The sequence below is a fragment of the Vidua macroura genome, chromosome 6, assembly GCF_024509145.1.
Source record: "Vidua macroura isolate BioBank_ID:100142 chromosome 6, ASM2450914v1, whole genome shotgun sequence".
In the NCBI taxonomy this organism is placed as follows: Eukaryota; Metazoa; Chordata; class Aves; order Passeriformes; family Viduidae; genus Vidua; species Vidua macroura.
Genome location: NC_071576.1, coordinates 8,009,494 through 8,024,641, shown reverse-complemented (window position 1 = coordinate 8,024,641; position 15,148 = coordinate 8,009,494). Strand labels below are relative to the sequence as shown.

Here is a 15,148-nt window from a genome sequence, read left to right as displayed (position 1 = left end):
TTTTGGAAGAGAAGGCCTTATCTGAAGAGTATTTAACTGTGCAATATACAAATAAGAACACTGCCCATCAGCACCCCAACCCTTTGCAGAGGTCAGACATTCCCAACAAGCCAACAAGGCTGTACAAAAGGTGATGCTGGCAGTTGTTTGTAAGGGATCACAGAGACATCACAAGATCTTCACACCCAAAGGAGCAGGAGGTGCCCATCTCAGGAAGCACATTCTCTTCAGCATGTTTTTGAGCACTATGGACAGATGAGTCTCCTACAGATTAATGGGAGGCAGGAAAGCACCCACTGCATGTCTGGAGTAGACACAGAGTCAAATGGAAAGTTACTTCACATGTGAAGATGCCAGCCTGCTTTGTCAAGGCAGGGCTGGGCTGAGCATTGCCAAGAGCTCTGCTCAAGTCTGCCAAGTCAAGTGACTTACCTGGAAAGTGGAACTGCTGTGACAGATGACAGCGAGCAGGCCCTTTGCAGTGACTTTGTATCTAAGCCAGTTTCCTCTTCCACCCTCCAAAGCAAACAAGAGGTAACACTACACTGCCACAAGCTTACCCCCGAGCCAACCCTGCTGCACACAGGAGGAGAAAAACGCACCAGCAGTTCAGGGTGTAAAGGGTGAAAGACCCTCTAAGAATTTGTACAGGGGAAACATTTGCTGTGGCAGACTTGCTCTTGAGATGGTACTTCACAGGTCAGCTCTGCCAGCTCCGAGTCCCCCTTCCTTCACTGAGTGCAAGAATGTAGGATGCTTGGACACAGAAGGAGGGAAGAATGACAAATGTTCTAGAACCTTCAAGTTGTTCACTGGAAGCCTCTCTTTCTAGGTTTTAGGGGAGGTTTTTTGTTTGCTTGTTGTTTTGTTTGGTTTTTGTTGTTTATTTTTGCTGTTGCTATTGTTTTGGCTTTTAATACCCACTTCAGAGTCCAAGCTGGAACACAGACCCTACACATTTAACATTCAGCCTTATTCATCCCCATTAAAGGAAAGCAAAACCTGACTCTAGAACTAATTAATCAGCTTATAAACAGACTCTGGCAATTACTTTGATTAATCTATCTTACAGTAGCAACAGAAGCTACATGTAATCTGATCCTCAGATCAGCACAGCACTCAGGATTGACAGGGAGTTACGCTTTTCACAGACATTCACTTCACCCCTCCAGGACCAGATACTGTCTTTTCTCTGGAGGAGCTGCTGTATTCCCTTTCCTCTTCTCTAACATGTGAATTTTTACTGATCTGTGCCTGTTTGGCAGTTCAGTGGTGCTTGCAAAAATACATCTTTGAATTGAAGCATCTTTGCATCTTGACAGGTTCACAAGGCAAAACCTACTGGAGGACTCACCGCCAAGATTTCTCAAAAAAAGAGAAAACCTTCAGCATTAAGGAATTCTTCCTAGGAATCTTATATGCAAATCTAAATTGAAGCACAGCAAAGCAACACATCTCTATCACAGAAAACAGACTACAGAAACATTTAACCAAGACAAGCACTTGGCTAGTCTTCTGCCAAATTACAGGCCAAGAAAGCCTTCCTAAATTCACCTGACAAGCCTTCAAGATTTCAGCTGCAATACAACGTTGCAGTACTCTCTCTGGCAGCCTAAATTAAAGGGAAGTTCACTTTCCATCAGCAGTTTCTCATAGAGCTAAACTGTAATCTGACACTTATGTACTCTCCCACAGTTCATAGAAACTGTTAATTTAAGGAGATGGCACACTGGGCCTCCAGAAAACACTCTATATCCTGTTGGCCTGAAGTTCAGGGAAAAAAAAGAATGCAAGTAAAGAGATTTGTTAGAGCTTGTTAAACTAAAAAGCATAACAAAGACCTAACACAAGGCTGAATGACTGTCCTCTTATCAAGCGTACTCAAAAGAAATCTGAGGTTTAAAGTTACAGATTTGCAAGAGGATTATGCAAATTCTAAGAAATAAACGAAGTTACAATACTATTATTTATTAAGAAGCTAATTAAAAAATGAAATCCAGCACTTGAATGCATACAGCTGATTTACAGGATAGGCTGCCTCTTCGTGTTCAGTCCTTTCTACAACATCTCATGAGTTGATTTGCCCTCTGTAACAACATGAATATTCTAATATTTGTTGTACTAGCTGCCCCTAGATAAATTATTCCCAAGCTGGAAACCATTTAAATTAGTTAACATCACATAGTATATTTTAAACAAAGCATTCAAGAGGATTCCTCCAATCTGTTACTATGTAGGGTGTGTAAACATATTCAAGATTTGGGCTTACTCTGCTCAGCACGCGAGAGCTCATTTTGAATACCACGCCCAGCTTTAGGAAGTGCCATTCAAGAAGGCTGTGGACAAACTCAACTGAAGAGTTGCAGCAACATTAATCAGAGGTATAAAGAAAACAAACAGAAAAAGGCTAAAGCAGCTGTAAACAAGACAAGCTTAACTCTAACAGAAGAAGGGTTCAGGTAGCAGTTAAACTAAAAACTCAGCATTACTGATACAGAATCTTATGATGATTTTGAATGTATGTAACCTCTTCACTATCTCAATGTTCAGACACTTACCTTCCCCTACATTGATCCCAACCAGAATTAAACAGTCCATCAATAACCACAATGCAAGTCTGAGGTTCATTTTTTTTCTTGTAATCAGAAGCATTGGTTATTTTAAGACATATTTGTAAACCATTTACAAAGAGTAGGTTCAAGCTGGAGTCCAAATTTAGCAGCATTATGGCAATCAGCACCTTGATATGATTTTGAAGTATTTATAAAATAATCTTGTTTTCACTTCAGATCAACAACCCTGCCTTAACATGGAGTATTAGCATTTACAGACTGAAAATGCAAGGTAAGCTCCAGTACTTGAGGAGAAACAGAGAAGGGATCATACCATGATTCAGAGCAACAAAAACATGAAGTACACTTTCCTTATGGGGAGCAAGAATTGTTTAATTGCTTTAATGATCGTGGAAATTATTGCATAGCATGATCACAAGCAGACTAAGGAGAATTTGAAGTGCAGCTCTACAGATTATCTTACTTTTTTTAAAGAAAATAAAGGCATGATTTGTAAACATTTTTTTAGAGCTAATTATCAAGAGTCGTGTTAATCATACCCTTTATTTACAGCTGTCCATTCTCTTTGCTTTTAAAATTACAGCAATAATTTTTCAGAGTTCCTAACCCAATACTCACTGTTTGATTTGTACATGCCCTTTACTCAGACAACAGCTTTGCCTAGAGCTGATCTGGAGGGATGGAAGATTGCAGCAGGATACAATTTACCCCCTCCCCAATTTGCACATGTACAGCACAGAATAAGTACAAACTCCAAGCTTTCAATAAATACTCACCAGCTTTTGTATCATTATCCCAATCCCATGCTTCTAATATTAATGTGAACGACCTCTGAAAAAAAACAAGACACCAATTAGACAGTAATAAAAAACTGTTATAGCCAGACAAACTGATTTGAAATAAGCAGATATTACTGCTACAAGAAAGCCAACTGAAAGCAGTAGAAAATTTCACTTCTCTGTTGTCATGTGAAAGCCATTGAAGGCATCTTCTCAAAAGCATGAAATATAACAGCATTTAAAATTGTGGGACAAGCCATGCTACCAGCAAAACAAAAACATTCCATGCACACACACACACACATTGAGGACTGAATTATTATTACTCTCCTCCCACTACACCTAATTCTCAGCTTTGCTTAGCCACAGAAATCCTTTCCAGAAGCAGCCCTAAAAAAGGTTTAAATGAAATGAGGTTCTGAACCTTGGGAAACAGCTGGGATATTTAAGATTTAAACTGAACCACCTCCCCTAAAATGGAATGAGAGCCATCCATTAGAAAGCACATGAGAGACAAGTCTTTACCAGATTTGTTTTACAGAAAAATATATCTAAAGAAGAAATACACAATTCACCCTGCATCTATCATAAATTTAGACTTCTTTTTTATGAAAGGGTAGCATAAAAAGCAGATCTACAAAAGACACCGCATAAACAATTATTACAGTAAGCACACCTGGCACTGTACTTTTCCCTGAGGAAAGAAAAAACCCATGATTTCAGACATTTCTTAAATAATTTAGAAAAAACATGAAGCCTTTACTTCACTAAACCAAAGCTTCAGGCATTTTCCTTGGTTTATGATCAAAAATGTGGGACAGATGTAGATATTCAAATACTAAACTTACTTAGAAAAAAGTTATGTATACAGGTAATTTTAACTGCTTTGAGATGAACTAGAATAGCTGTCAAACCATTCAGCTTTGATAGCTTCCAAGTGCTACAAGTAACACGGAGATCCTCAGATACATTCAAAATCAAGGAAAACCATCAAGAACAGAAGAGAGTTATTGCACCACTAGCCTGAAGTCCTCCTATACACATCTTCATGCAGAGCCAAGCCCTAGTGTGTGCACAGTTCACAACCTAATGATCTATAAATTCACATGGCTATGGGGACATTCAGCCAAGAAATTGCAAGGACCCTCTTTGGAAGAGGATTACGTAAGAATTCAGCCACCTTTCACAGGGTCATTAGGACTATTTTACTGTTACATCAAGACATTTGTGTTTTTATTCTGAGATAGCTCCTTATGTGCTTTACACACCCCTCAACTCCACACCAAGCAGGGTTGATCATAACACTGAAACCTCCCCATTTTAGAACAGCAGCAACAACAGGATCAGTGCAGCACCCCAAGCAGAAGGGTTCCCTGTTTGAGGTCTTCCATGACTACAGCAGAGATCATTCTACTCAGAAATGCACTTGAGTGCTTATTTTCCTACTGCTCAGTTACATTAACATAAAAACCACAACTCTGCCTTTGAAAATAAGTCTTTCTACTCTGTTTTCAGCTTCAGACATATACTAGGGAAGATGATTTTACGTCACTGAAACAGAAACAGGTTTAGTGGTGACTATTCAGATTAGACTAAAGAAAGGAAGGGAAAAGGGAGCTCAGCAGTGACCATACTGGACAGAGACACACTTGAGTTTGTACTGCCCTTGGAAATGGACAACTGAGAGAGATCAGCTGAGAAAGCAAAGGGCTCTACCTCTGAGTATGACAGCACAGCTCAACTCCACCCAATTTTTAAAAACAAACATTAGCAGAGCATTTTAGTAGCTTCACCCTCCAACTCCCTGCACTCCCCAGTCTCAGCACTTAGGGATGCAGACAGGAAGAGGGGTTGCAGGCAGTGTTTTCAGAGTACAGTAGAATCCTACCTGCTACCTGAAAAAAACACCCATACATTGAATAATTGAAAAAAATAAGTTCTATATCATACTACCCTAACATCATCTGGCAATGGCACGTCTCCTTATTCTGTATCAAAATTATGAACTAATCCAGGCAGAATTCTGCCAATCAGTGCAAGGTCCAAAGTTACCCACATCTTCCACTTTTAACTACTTACCTTCTAACATATCCTTTAGTTTTCCTGTGTTCCATTGATTTGTATTAGAAGTATAGCCCAGTGCTCAAGTGCTTCCAGATATCCATTTACTTATGTAAGGGCTGGTCTTTCCTATTGCAAATTGGCTGTTGCATCTGACTGCCCACAAAAGACAGCAAAAAATTTAAGATGGACTTGGTGTCTTAGGAAACAGACCAGCCATCTATGCCTTCCCATCATACCATATGAAAACAGATTTGTATCTCTGCTCAGGATGCTAAGGTAAAGAGTTCTATGCAATGCACTGTTCCAGCATGATCATGCTGGGCAGCGTGAATGAGGATAAATAAGCATTTTAAGATGCTTAAAACAAGAAATCCCACAGCTCTGGTGGCAAACCTCATGGTCTAAGTTGGCATAGTCTCTGGAGCAGAAAATACTACTTTACAATCTTATAAAAACTTAATAGTACATTACGAGCACCTATGACTCTGGTGCAGAGCTGCTTGTCCAAAACGTGGAGGAGCCCACACAGCTCGTGCTGCCTCCTCGTGGCTTTGCAAGCCCCAGGTCCCACAGGCCTGGTCCCCAGCATTTGCTTCAACCATCCTCCCACTGGTCACCACCAAGAGCCACAGACTACCTGTAATAAGTTTAAAGAACCTACACAGCAAAGACAAGACAAATACTTTTAAATCCTTTCACTTCCCTGTGTCTACTTTTATGGGTGACTAGGCTGGCACTTGGCTGTTCACACATGAACAAGCATTTGGAGTGTAACCTTTCAGGAAGGCTTGCAGTCACACTTGCAGGAGATTAGAGATGTTAATCAAATGACATTACACAGCACTGATAGACAAATGAGTATTTACTGGACCGTCAGTTTCAGCTGGGACAGTTCTCAGTTGGGCAACTTCTGCTCTCTGCTGAGTTACACATTCACCCTTTAACAACTCCAAACACACACAGCAAGAATGCAACTGTAAAACTGATTTTTATATTTTACCTCTAGAGAAGATAGTTATGGTTACCAACCCAACCTGTCACCCCCTTCCTCATCTCCAGCTGGCCAATAACTTGAAAGAGGAATTCCTCCCTGTGGTAGTGCAATGGATCATCACATTACAACTACACCTCAAAAGAGAAAACTGGTCCTTAACCCATTCGTTAAAAAAACCCAGTCTTGCCCACTACCACATGTACCAAGTCTTGCACTAGATCTGCTTACATGTCTTTGAATTTTGCATTTCACTGTAAAATGACAGCTGAAAACTTAAAAGCATCTGTGTTACTAAATATGTTCATAATATGCAACACTCAGAGCTTCCCAGTTATGGCTCAATTATCAGAAACATGTTTTACTACCAAAATTATTTATTAGTGAAAATTTTAACATCCGTACACTCACCTTGATCATAACCTTACCTAATAACCAGAATAAGTGCTAACATTTAATAACACTAATGGATATAAATTTTAAAGGATATTTTCAGCTTCACACTGGTCACACTCATTTCATGAAAACTCTACCACCAGTTGACATTAGTCACATCTGCAATCTTCTACAGAAAGTCTTGACACAGAACAACCAACACATCCACTGACACCAGCTGCAACTAACTCATCTGTAGCAGACATTGACACCTGACATATTTCTTAAACTGTGCTTACAGAAAACAGCAACAGAACTTGCATTAATTTAGCTCTTGTCCAGAACCTAAGGACTACCTATACAGCAAGTATTTAACAACCTCACATCATCCAGCAGTGTCTTGGCTTTTTGATGTATATTTAATATGAACAGACTTGCTTAAAAGTTATTTAAGAATATGTTCTCACAGAGACTGTTGATGTAAGTGTGCTCAAGTTCATGCATAAATCTAACAAAAAACACTACACAAGTATCCTAAGAATGCCCCAAAATCATGAGTCTGACACATAATACACACACACCACCACACCTGCTTATTTAACTTGTACATAACTCTTGCTGTAGGCTAACAGAACAGCAGGACATACATATTCCAGTCTGGTCTGATCTAGACAAAAAGCTTTGTGAAGTATTATCTGTTGTTCATTTCAACCAGTACAAGCAAAACATTTAGAAAATATTGTTAAAGTGACCACGGCACACATTTGAGGAGGTGGGGATGGGTCTATGGAACATACAGCACTGGAAACGGACTTGATTCTATTGACTCTGGTGATTAAGCTTGTTTTTTGAAAGAATTAAACACACAACTTCATCATTTGTGCTCATCAAATCAAAACTCAGAAGATGTTAAAGGCTACGAGTCAGAAGAGCATCAGTGCACTTCTGCAGCAGAGCACAGCTTATGCAAGAGCCACTTCGTAGGAGTTAACTAAACAGATATGCCAAGTAGCTTGGAAAGATACAAATTAAGTCTGTCGATCCTGGTGATGCTGTTTTTTTTCCTCAGGATTGATGTTGACACAAGCAACTTCAAAGCATTATTCCACTGTTTACACTAAACAAAACACTCCCCAAACTATCCCAGAGACCTCCTTTCTGGGGAGGGGGGAAACAAGACCTGTAATATTGGTTTGGCACTGTCTTTTCATGAACTGCTACTATCACCTTGATATCTGCAAATCAACATTTAAAAGGTAGGGTTTTTTTCTGGCAAACCAGTCATGTCAGAATTTTCATCCTAAGAGAGATGATCAATCTGATGACAGCATTTTCAGTCAGGTAGAGAACTTAGAGTCTCCAACCCACAGTCTGAAAAGTGCCAAAGGTGAAGTTTGAGCCAAAATCAATACTTTAAGTTTTCCACATCAATAACATTCTATTGTGACTTTTATGCTAACAGACAAAAAGTTGCTAATTTCACATGAATAAAAGGACTGATTAGATTGTCTACACAGAAAAATGTTTTAAGAATCAGCTATTAAGTAGAAAAAAAGTGTTGCTCCTAAACAAATCCCAAGCCCACCTTATCTTTCTGTTCTACAGTCACACAGTAAATGCAGTGTCTCACCTCCAGTAATTACGGTTTCTTTTCAAACCTCAATCAAGCACAGGAAACATTTGTACTCAAACATTTCAACTGTCCAAACACTGGATAGCACATCACTAGTCTTACTGCAGGTTAATTTTTGTAACTTCTGGAACAAGCCACCACTAATATTTCTTGTAGCCAAGTCCACTAAGTCTTGATCAGCACAGTCAGTTCTCACACTTGCTTTCATAAGAAACTTTGAGCCAAGTGAGACAAGCACAGGTCGGGGGGCTTGCCCCCCTTCTTGTTTCAGCACCTCTCCCCCTCCCCCAGGCACGCCTGCTTGCCATGGAAAAAGCTGACTTCAAGGCAAGCATATTCCATTTCCTTCCCCAGGAACTCTGCAGCAAGTTCATACAACTTCCTCATGAATAACCCAGAGGTGGAAAGTGAGTAAGGAAAGAATGAAGAAAGATTCTGAGAAGATCCAGGACTCGCAGTCAATACAAGTTTAAGGGCAGACAGTCTGCAGGTTTATCTTTTAGAAACAGACATTATAACGTCCTAAGAGGGACCTTTATTAAAAGAGTAAATCATCCCCATTTGGGGGGACCATGGGGGCTGGGGACAGGGACAGGGTAGAGGGCTTTTTCTGAAACTTGAAGGATATTTCAGCAATTTGCATGCAAGAAGCTTGTCTGTTTAATTCAGAGACCATCCACCATCCAAAATCATAAAGATGACCATCCTCTATATCTTCATTTTTCATTTAAGGAGTGAGCATAGTGACTCTTAAACAAAAACCTTGCCTTTGGAAACCAGGGCCAAACAACCCCATTTTGTTAGGAGTGGAAAGCTGGGTTAGAGTCCTGCAAACATCAGCAGCAGAAAGCAGCTGAGCAAGTTCAAGTTTTCTATTTGAGAGCAATTACTGCAGTTATACTCCTCTTGGCCCAGTCACAAAAGCAAGATGATGTTTACAAACTCTGGAGTCCTACTGTTGTGTGAGGGGAACTCTTTGTGAATTAGCCCCACCTGACAAACTTTAGGAAGTCTGCAAAACCAGGGAGGGGTGAGAGGGGCTATTTTTTGCCATGGTTAACAGACAACAGGCTGATATCTCCACCTACATGAGTCTGAACACTCATTCCACTCCTCCACCAAACTAAGCAAAACCTAAGCTGGAGGAGTGTGTATGTGTGTGCATATGGGGGTGGCAGAGGGAAATCTAGACTATTAAGATCATTTCATTGCAAAAAGAGCACAAATAAAAACAACAGGTGAATAAGAGTCAGTCCTGGTGTTAATATATCAAATTTAACACCCAGGTAAAGACTCACTTCAGGTAAAGAAAATTACCCAGCAACTAGGTGGAGGAATCCTATCAACAACCAGCTGCATGCATCTGAAAGATAAAACAGCTTGAAGGAGGAACTCAAAGGGGTATTACAACACATATTTGGCAGTGCCTAGTGTTTTACAAAACAGGAGTAGTGTGCTTCTCTCCAGGGGGATCAAACCACCAGGATCCTGACATAACTTGCCAGAGAACACATTTGTAAATAAGATCTTCAGGTGAAAGTCTGAAGATACTCTGATCCTCCTGAGTGGCAGAATGCAGCAGGAGTTTCCCAGTGTGAAGTGGTCTTTATATGTCATGGGACAGCAAACATTTCAACTGTGGAGTTCTCAAAATCATCTCAAGTCACATACTAGCTTTAGCTAATGCCTGTAGGAAACAGAGACCCATTTTCACAAAAGCCCAAAATGCCATGACAGACTAGAGCTCCTCAAGGCAGGATGTTAATACAGTCACCTCAGACCACATAAAAGCAAAGTGAGAGCCCTCAGGAGATCCATCTACATGTGAGAAGCTAAACCATGGGAATAAAGACTCCATAACCTTCTTCTAACTTAGCACCCTAGACAGAAACTCAAAGCATATCTCAGCCAAGTGAACTTTGTGACAAATGGCAAGTCAGAGATGGCACATTTGGTTCAGCACTGGCCCTGACCTCTGATAGCACCTGTCAGACAGCTGCTGCAGCCAGGGCAGCAGCATCCCTGAGGGAAAAGGAAACAGGCACCCTAGGAACAGTTTGCACAGCACCAGGAGTAAGTCATTAGCTTCTCATTTAAAAAACCTGCAGGAGATGTGACCAGGCAGCAGCCCCGTGAGGGTTTCACCTGAAGAAGAGTTCATCTGCTGACTTCTCTCAGCTCCTAGAGGAGCCCCTCCCTATTTTCAAGCAGCGCCTTTCACCATTACACACATAGCAGTAATGCTAGTCCAAAGGAACAGCAGTAATGCTTGCCTCTGCTTTTTATAGCTGCTATTCATCCCCACCCTATCCATCCCCCTTCCCCTGATTCCAGCATGTATACATCTCTGCTGTGTTCAGGGAGATTAAGTTCCAACTATGAAGTCCAAGCTGCCAACTGTGGCAACTTAAATTTCAGCAAACACCATAGGATTGACTTAGAAATTATCTGTTTTCCATATACTTTCAAAACAAAAACAAAAAAAAACCAAAAAAAAAAAAACCAAAAAAAAACAACAAACCAAAAAAACAAAACAAAAAAAAAACCCAAAAAAAAAAAAAACCCCAAAAAAAAACCAAAACCAACCCATCAGCGAAAATTCAGCTACTCAGGACTCCCATGATAACTTGTCTTCCTTGAGATTTTCCAGCTAGAAACAAGAATATCAATGCTTAATACCAATCCATGCTATAAGCTGTCAGTTTTCTTGAAACACTTCTATTTTACTGCAAATGCCTTCTGCCTATGCCATTTCTAGGCACCTCCTCTGTGATACAAGTCTCCACAAAAGTATTGGCTTATAAAACTAATCAATACATCAAGGAGGAAAGATTTTTTCCCAACTGAATAAGCAAGCTTAATGCTTATGAAAAAATAATCAATTTCATCTTAGATGAATGACCAGTAACTTTATTCTAGTTACTAGAACAATGACATCCTAGGTGGTCTTTAAGCAACTTCTTAGTCTTATTCTTTTCTCTTTCCATGGTATCCTTCAGAATTCTTTGTTGAATTCTGTGTAGTAGGAGTACAGCATTGCAAATCTCATTTTAGCTTCCAACCTTGTTGAATGTAAACTAATTTTTATAGAGCCTGTCATAACCCTGGGTTAATGACACCTATGACCTTGTTCTTCTGTGCAAATGTGTACTGATAAGCAAGGTTTCACTAAACAGATCTTTTGATAACCATAACCAGCTACTCCTTCAATCCACCAAAGCCATGCAGCTTCTCCCAGATAAGCAAGTTCCCTTCACAACTCAACACAAGTTCTTTGATCACAGTAAGAGATCTGCCTCCCACACTTATCCGTGTCTTGACTACTTAATATTTAGAAGTCTGTTGTAAAGAGCACCCTGGATAGGAAAAGAAGTTAGAGAAAAACAAAAATCTTCCAGGAGGGGGATTGTAGAAATCAAAGGTCCTGAGAAATGCAAGAAGAAGGAACAAAGAATCAAGTTATTTCCATGAAAGAAATTAAAGAATCAGCCAAAACTCCTCAGCCTGGAAAAGACACAACAGGAGTATGTGAGAAGACACAACAGGAGACAGAAGCCTAAATGCTGCAACAGACCCTGGGATGGGTCAGGAAGAGATCATCTATTTCCATGGTCTTGGCAAGAACTCAAAAGGTAAGAAAGGGAGCTAACAGGAGTCATGGCCAGAAGAAATGGAAGTCAGAGAAGACGGCATTTTAGGCAGAACTTGGCAAAACGCTACACAGACGGCCCAAGGGAAAAGTGGTTCTAAGAGTTTTGTGGGCCCAAGGGCAAACTGGCACAAATACTTTGGAGAGACCAACCACAACTATTTTCTGGAGGTGCTCAGATTGAAAGCAAAGCTAGGGACAATGACAAGCAGTTTTCTGTATTCTTGCCCTTGACCTCCAATGAACATTTGTTTACATTCGCTGAACTCCAGTTTCAGTACAGGTGTGGTTCTGAAGCAAGTATTTAACTTTTTCTGATGGCTGACATTAAAACAAGACTGTGCTGAAATTAGTAAGACAATTACACTGTAGAATCTTGCACACCTGCCTGAGCCATTACCATCTATCCCAGGATAATCAAAATTGTGACTAAGCACTGTTTGAGGAAGAAAAGGAAGCCAGGAGAAACAAAGCACAATTCTAAATCAGATTTATAATTTTATCTAGGAACTTCTCTTTGAAAACCATGACAGAAGAAGACATAATTGAAAAATCTAATCAAGAGTCTCCCTTCTGCAACATTGAAATATCACATGAAAAGAACAAATGCAGAAAACACCAACCCATGCATGCTGTTCAGTCAGCTACCTGTTGCAGTGAATGCAACAAACTATATTCAGGTAAAAAAGTAAAGCAGAGCTAAATCTACTAACTGGGAGATCTTATTGTTTAGAATAAAGGTTTAGAGGACTGTAGGCTTCTGAAAGTTCCCCTGAGGAAAGGTAATCCAGACAGCCTTTTAATAGTGATTAAGTCAGGTGACACAAAGCAGAACATACTGTCATTCAAGGCAAGACAGCAGAGATGCTCAAATACAGCAAGCACTTATTTCACTAGAAGAAGATTGACAAGTGTCAAGTGAAATACAAAGCTTAATGATTTCATAGCAATTTTTCACACAAAAATTCATCAGCACATTTGTGACAAAAATCCTGCTTTAGCTATAAGAAAAAAAACATCACTTGTTTTGGAGAAGACTGGTGTACCAAGGTTTACACAGAAAAATAACTGAAATAATTTCACAATTCATCTCCAAACTTTAGCTATTCTATTTACAGTAGCCAAAACCAACCCCTACTGGCTTCCATGTGGCACAGATGAAGGCTAGTGCTATTCTTAATTAACCTTCCTCCACTAAGAAAGTGATTCTGCACCGTCTACGTGTGTCACTGAGCCAAGTGTCACACCAGCCACACAAGTTATTCCATACCAGCTGAAGAGTAAGCAAGAAATACTTCCCCCATTAAAATCTGGGCCTCTCAGCCACTCAGGAGCCAGTCTAAGGAACAAAACAGCTTTCAAAACATCATCTTTATTCTCCAGGGAGAATTAGGGGAAGAATAGAATAGGAAAGGCAAAGATTAGTTTAGCATGACTGGCACAGAAGCTGTGAAGGCAAGAGCATCTGTTTCAGTCTGGAAATAACAGCTAAAAAAATGTTAAGACTTAAAAGATGAAAGGGAATAAAAAGTAAAAAAACTTTTTTTACTTTAACAGATTTGCTAGAGGACTTCCCCTACTTGACTGAACCACCCCAAATGCAATACTACTCTCCATAAAACAAAACTTAAAATCACATATAGAATCCTTGTCATTACACAAGATCCCAGACACAAGCTACTGGAAGAACCAGCCTCTTCAGAGCAAACCAGGTTAATTAGCTAGATTTCCAAAAGATGCTCCTAGATACTCTGCATGGACCCCTGGAGTACTCCTGATAAATGGAAACAACAGATACATCCTTTCAGCCATTTGGGTGTGCCTCAATATCATTGTGCCTGACAATTGCTACAGGCTCAGCCCAGGCCTCAGACAACACAGATTTGGAATTTGAGCAGAGATCAGAATCCTTAGTGACCTCAGGAAACGTGTTTTAGATCAAAATAAACAGGAGTAGAGAAGCAGGAATTAAGACATCACAGGCCTTCTGGAGCCATACCTATGCAGAGGTAAACCAACTGCTGGTAATGTTTTTAATTTGAATTTTTTCACACTCTCCAGTAAGGAAAAAAATGCCTTTAAAGTTTTTGTCAGTAAGCACATAAGACCTTCTCCTGCAGGTTTCCAATAAGTCCTGAGAAAAGACTTGCAGAAACTCAATAGCCTTTGATAACTCTGTGAAATTGCTTTTCCTCCAGGTAAAGGAAGCCCAGCTCACCAATTCTATTCCAACCTGCAACAAAAAACATGGCAAAAGCATCTTGGAGCTGATCCTCAGATCTGCTGGGCAGAGGCTTAGCATCCCATAAAAAGCTTTAGGCATGTGGAAAACAGCCTCAAAAAAGGAGAGCTTCTCCCAGCAGCCTGAGCACAGCAATGCTCTGTTTATACATGACCACTGAGAAAGAAAAAATGACACGGTAGAGAAGAATGACATGTACACAAGGTAAAATCCACCTGAAAACAGTCTTAAACCACCCTGCTCATCACTTTGCTTTGTTTCAAGTAGTTGATAAGAGCTAGTGATGAGCACAGAACACAAAACAGTTACAGAAGAACCATTAGTCATCCTTCCTACAGGCACAGCTCCCCTCAGCTAATTTACCCAAGATATCTATCTATATACACTAAACCTTTGTGTAGTGTGATTAAAAGTTAACAAATATTTGTGTTAACACATATTTGGGTATCCTTTGATATGGGTGTTACTGTGCCTGTCCCAGTGAGGTGTCTTGAAAGTATATTGGAATATAAAATAGCATTAGCAAGATATTCTTTTACACCTTAGCAGAATTTAAGTAGTAGAGAAGCCAGCCAATTACCAACACTGTTTTAAGTATAACAGCTACCAACCAGAGCAATAGGATTTGGTATGGAACACTACAACCATATAAAAGGAACAGACAACATCCCAACAGCCTATCTGATAACTGTCAAACAGGTATCAGAGTTTGTACTCTGCCTCCCTCTCAAACAGGAGAGCCTAGTTAACATCCCCCAGCTGCATTTCCCTTTTTGAGAGTTCTAGAGAAAAAGCAGCAGAAAGGACAATGAAATTAACTCCACGTGCATCAATCCTGAAAA

General features: G+C 40.0%; 1 protein-coding gene across 2 annotated transcripts in view; it reads right to left on the bottom strand.

Annotated features, from left to right (window-relative positions):
• The window catches only part of JAG2 (jagged canonical Notch ligand 2), a 69,025-nt gene that overhangs the window by 39,495 nt on the left and 14,382 nt on the right, over positions 1–15,148 (bottom strand). For both annotated transcript variants that reach the window (XM_053981241.1, XM_053981242.1), the window contains exon 3: positions 3,350–3,404. In XM_053981241.1, the coding sequence (XP_053837216.1) occupies positions 3,350–3,404 (55 nt within the window). The remainder of the gene's footprint in view (positions 1–3,349; positions 3,405–15,148) is intronic.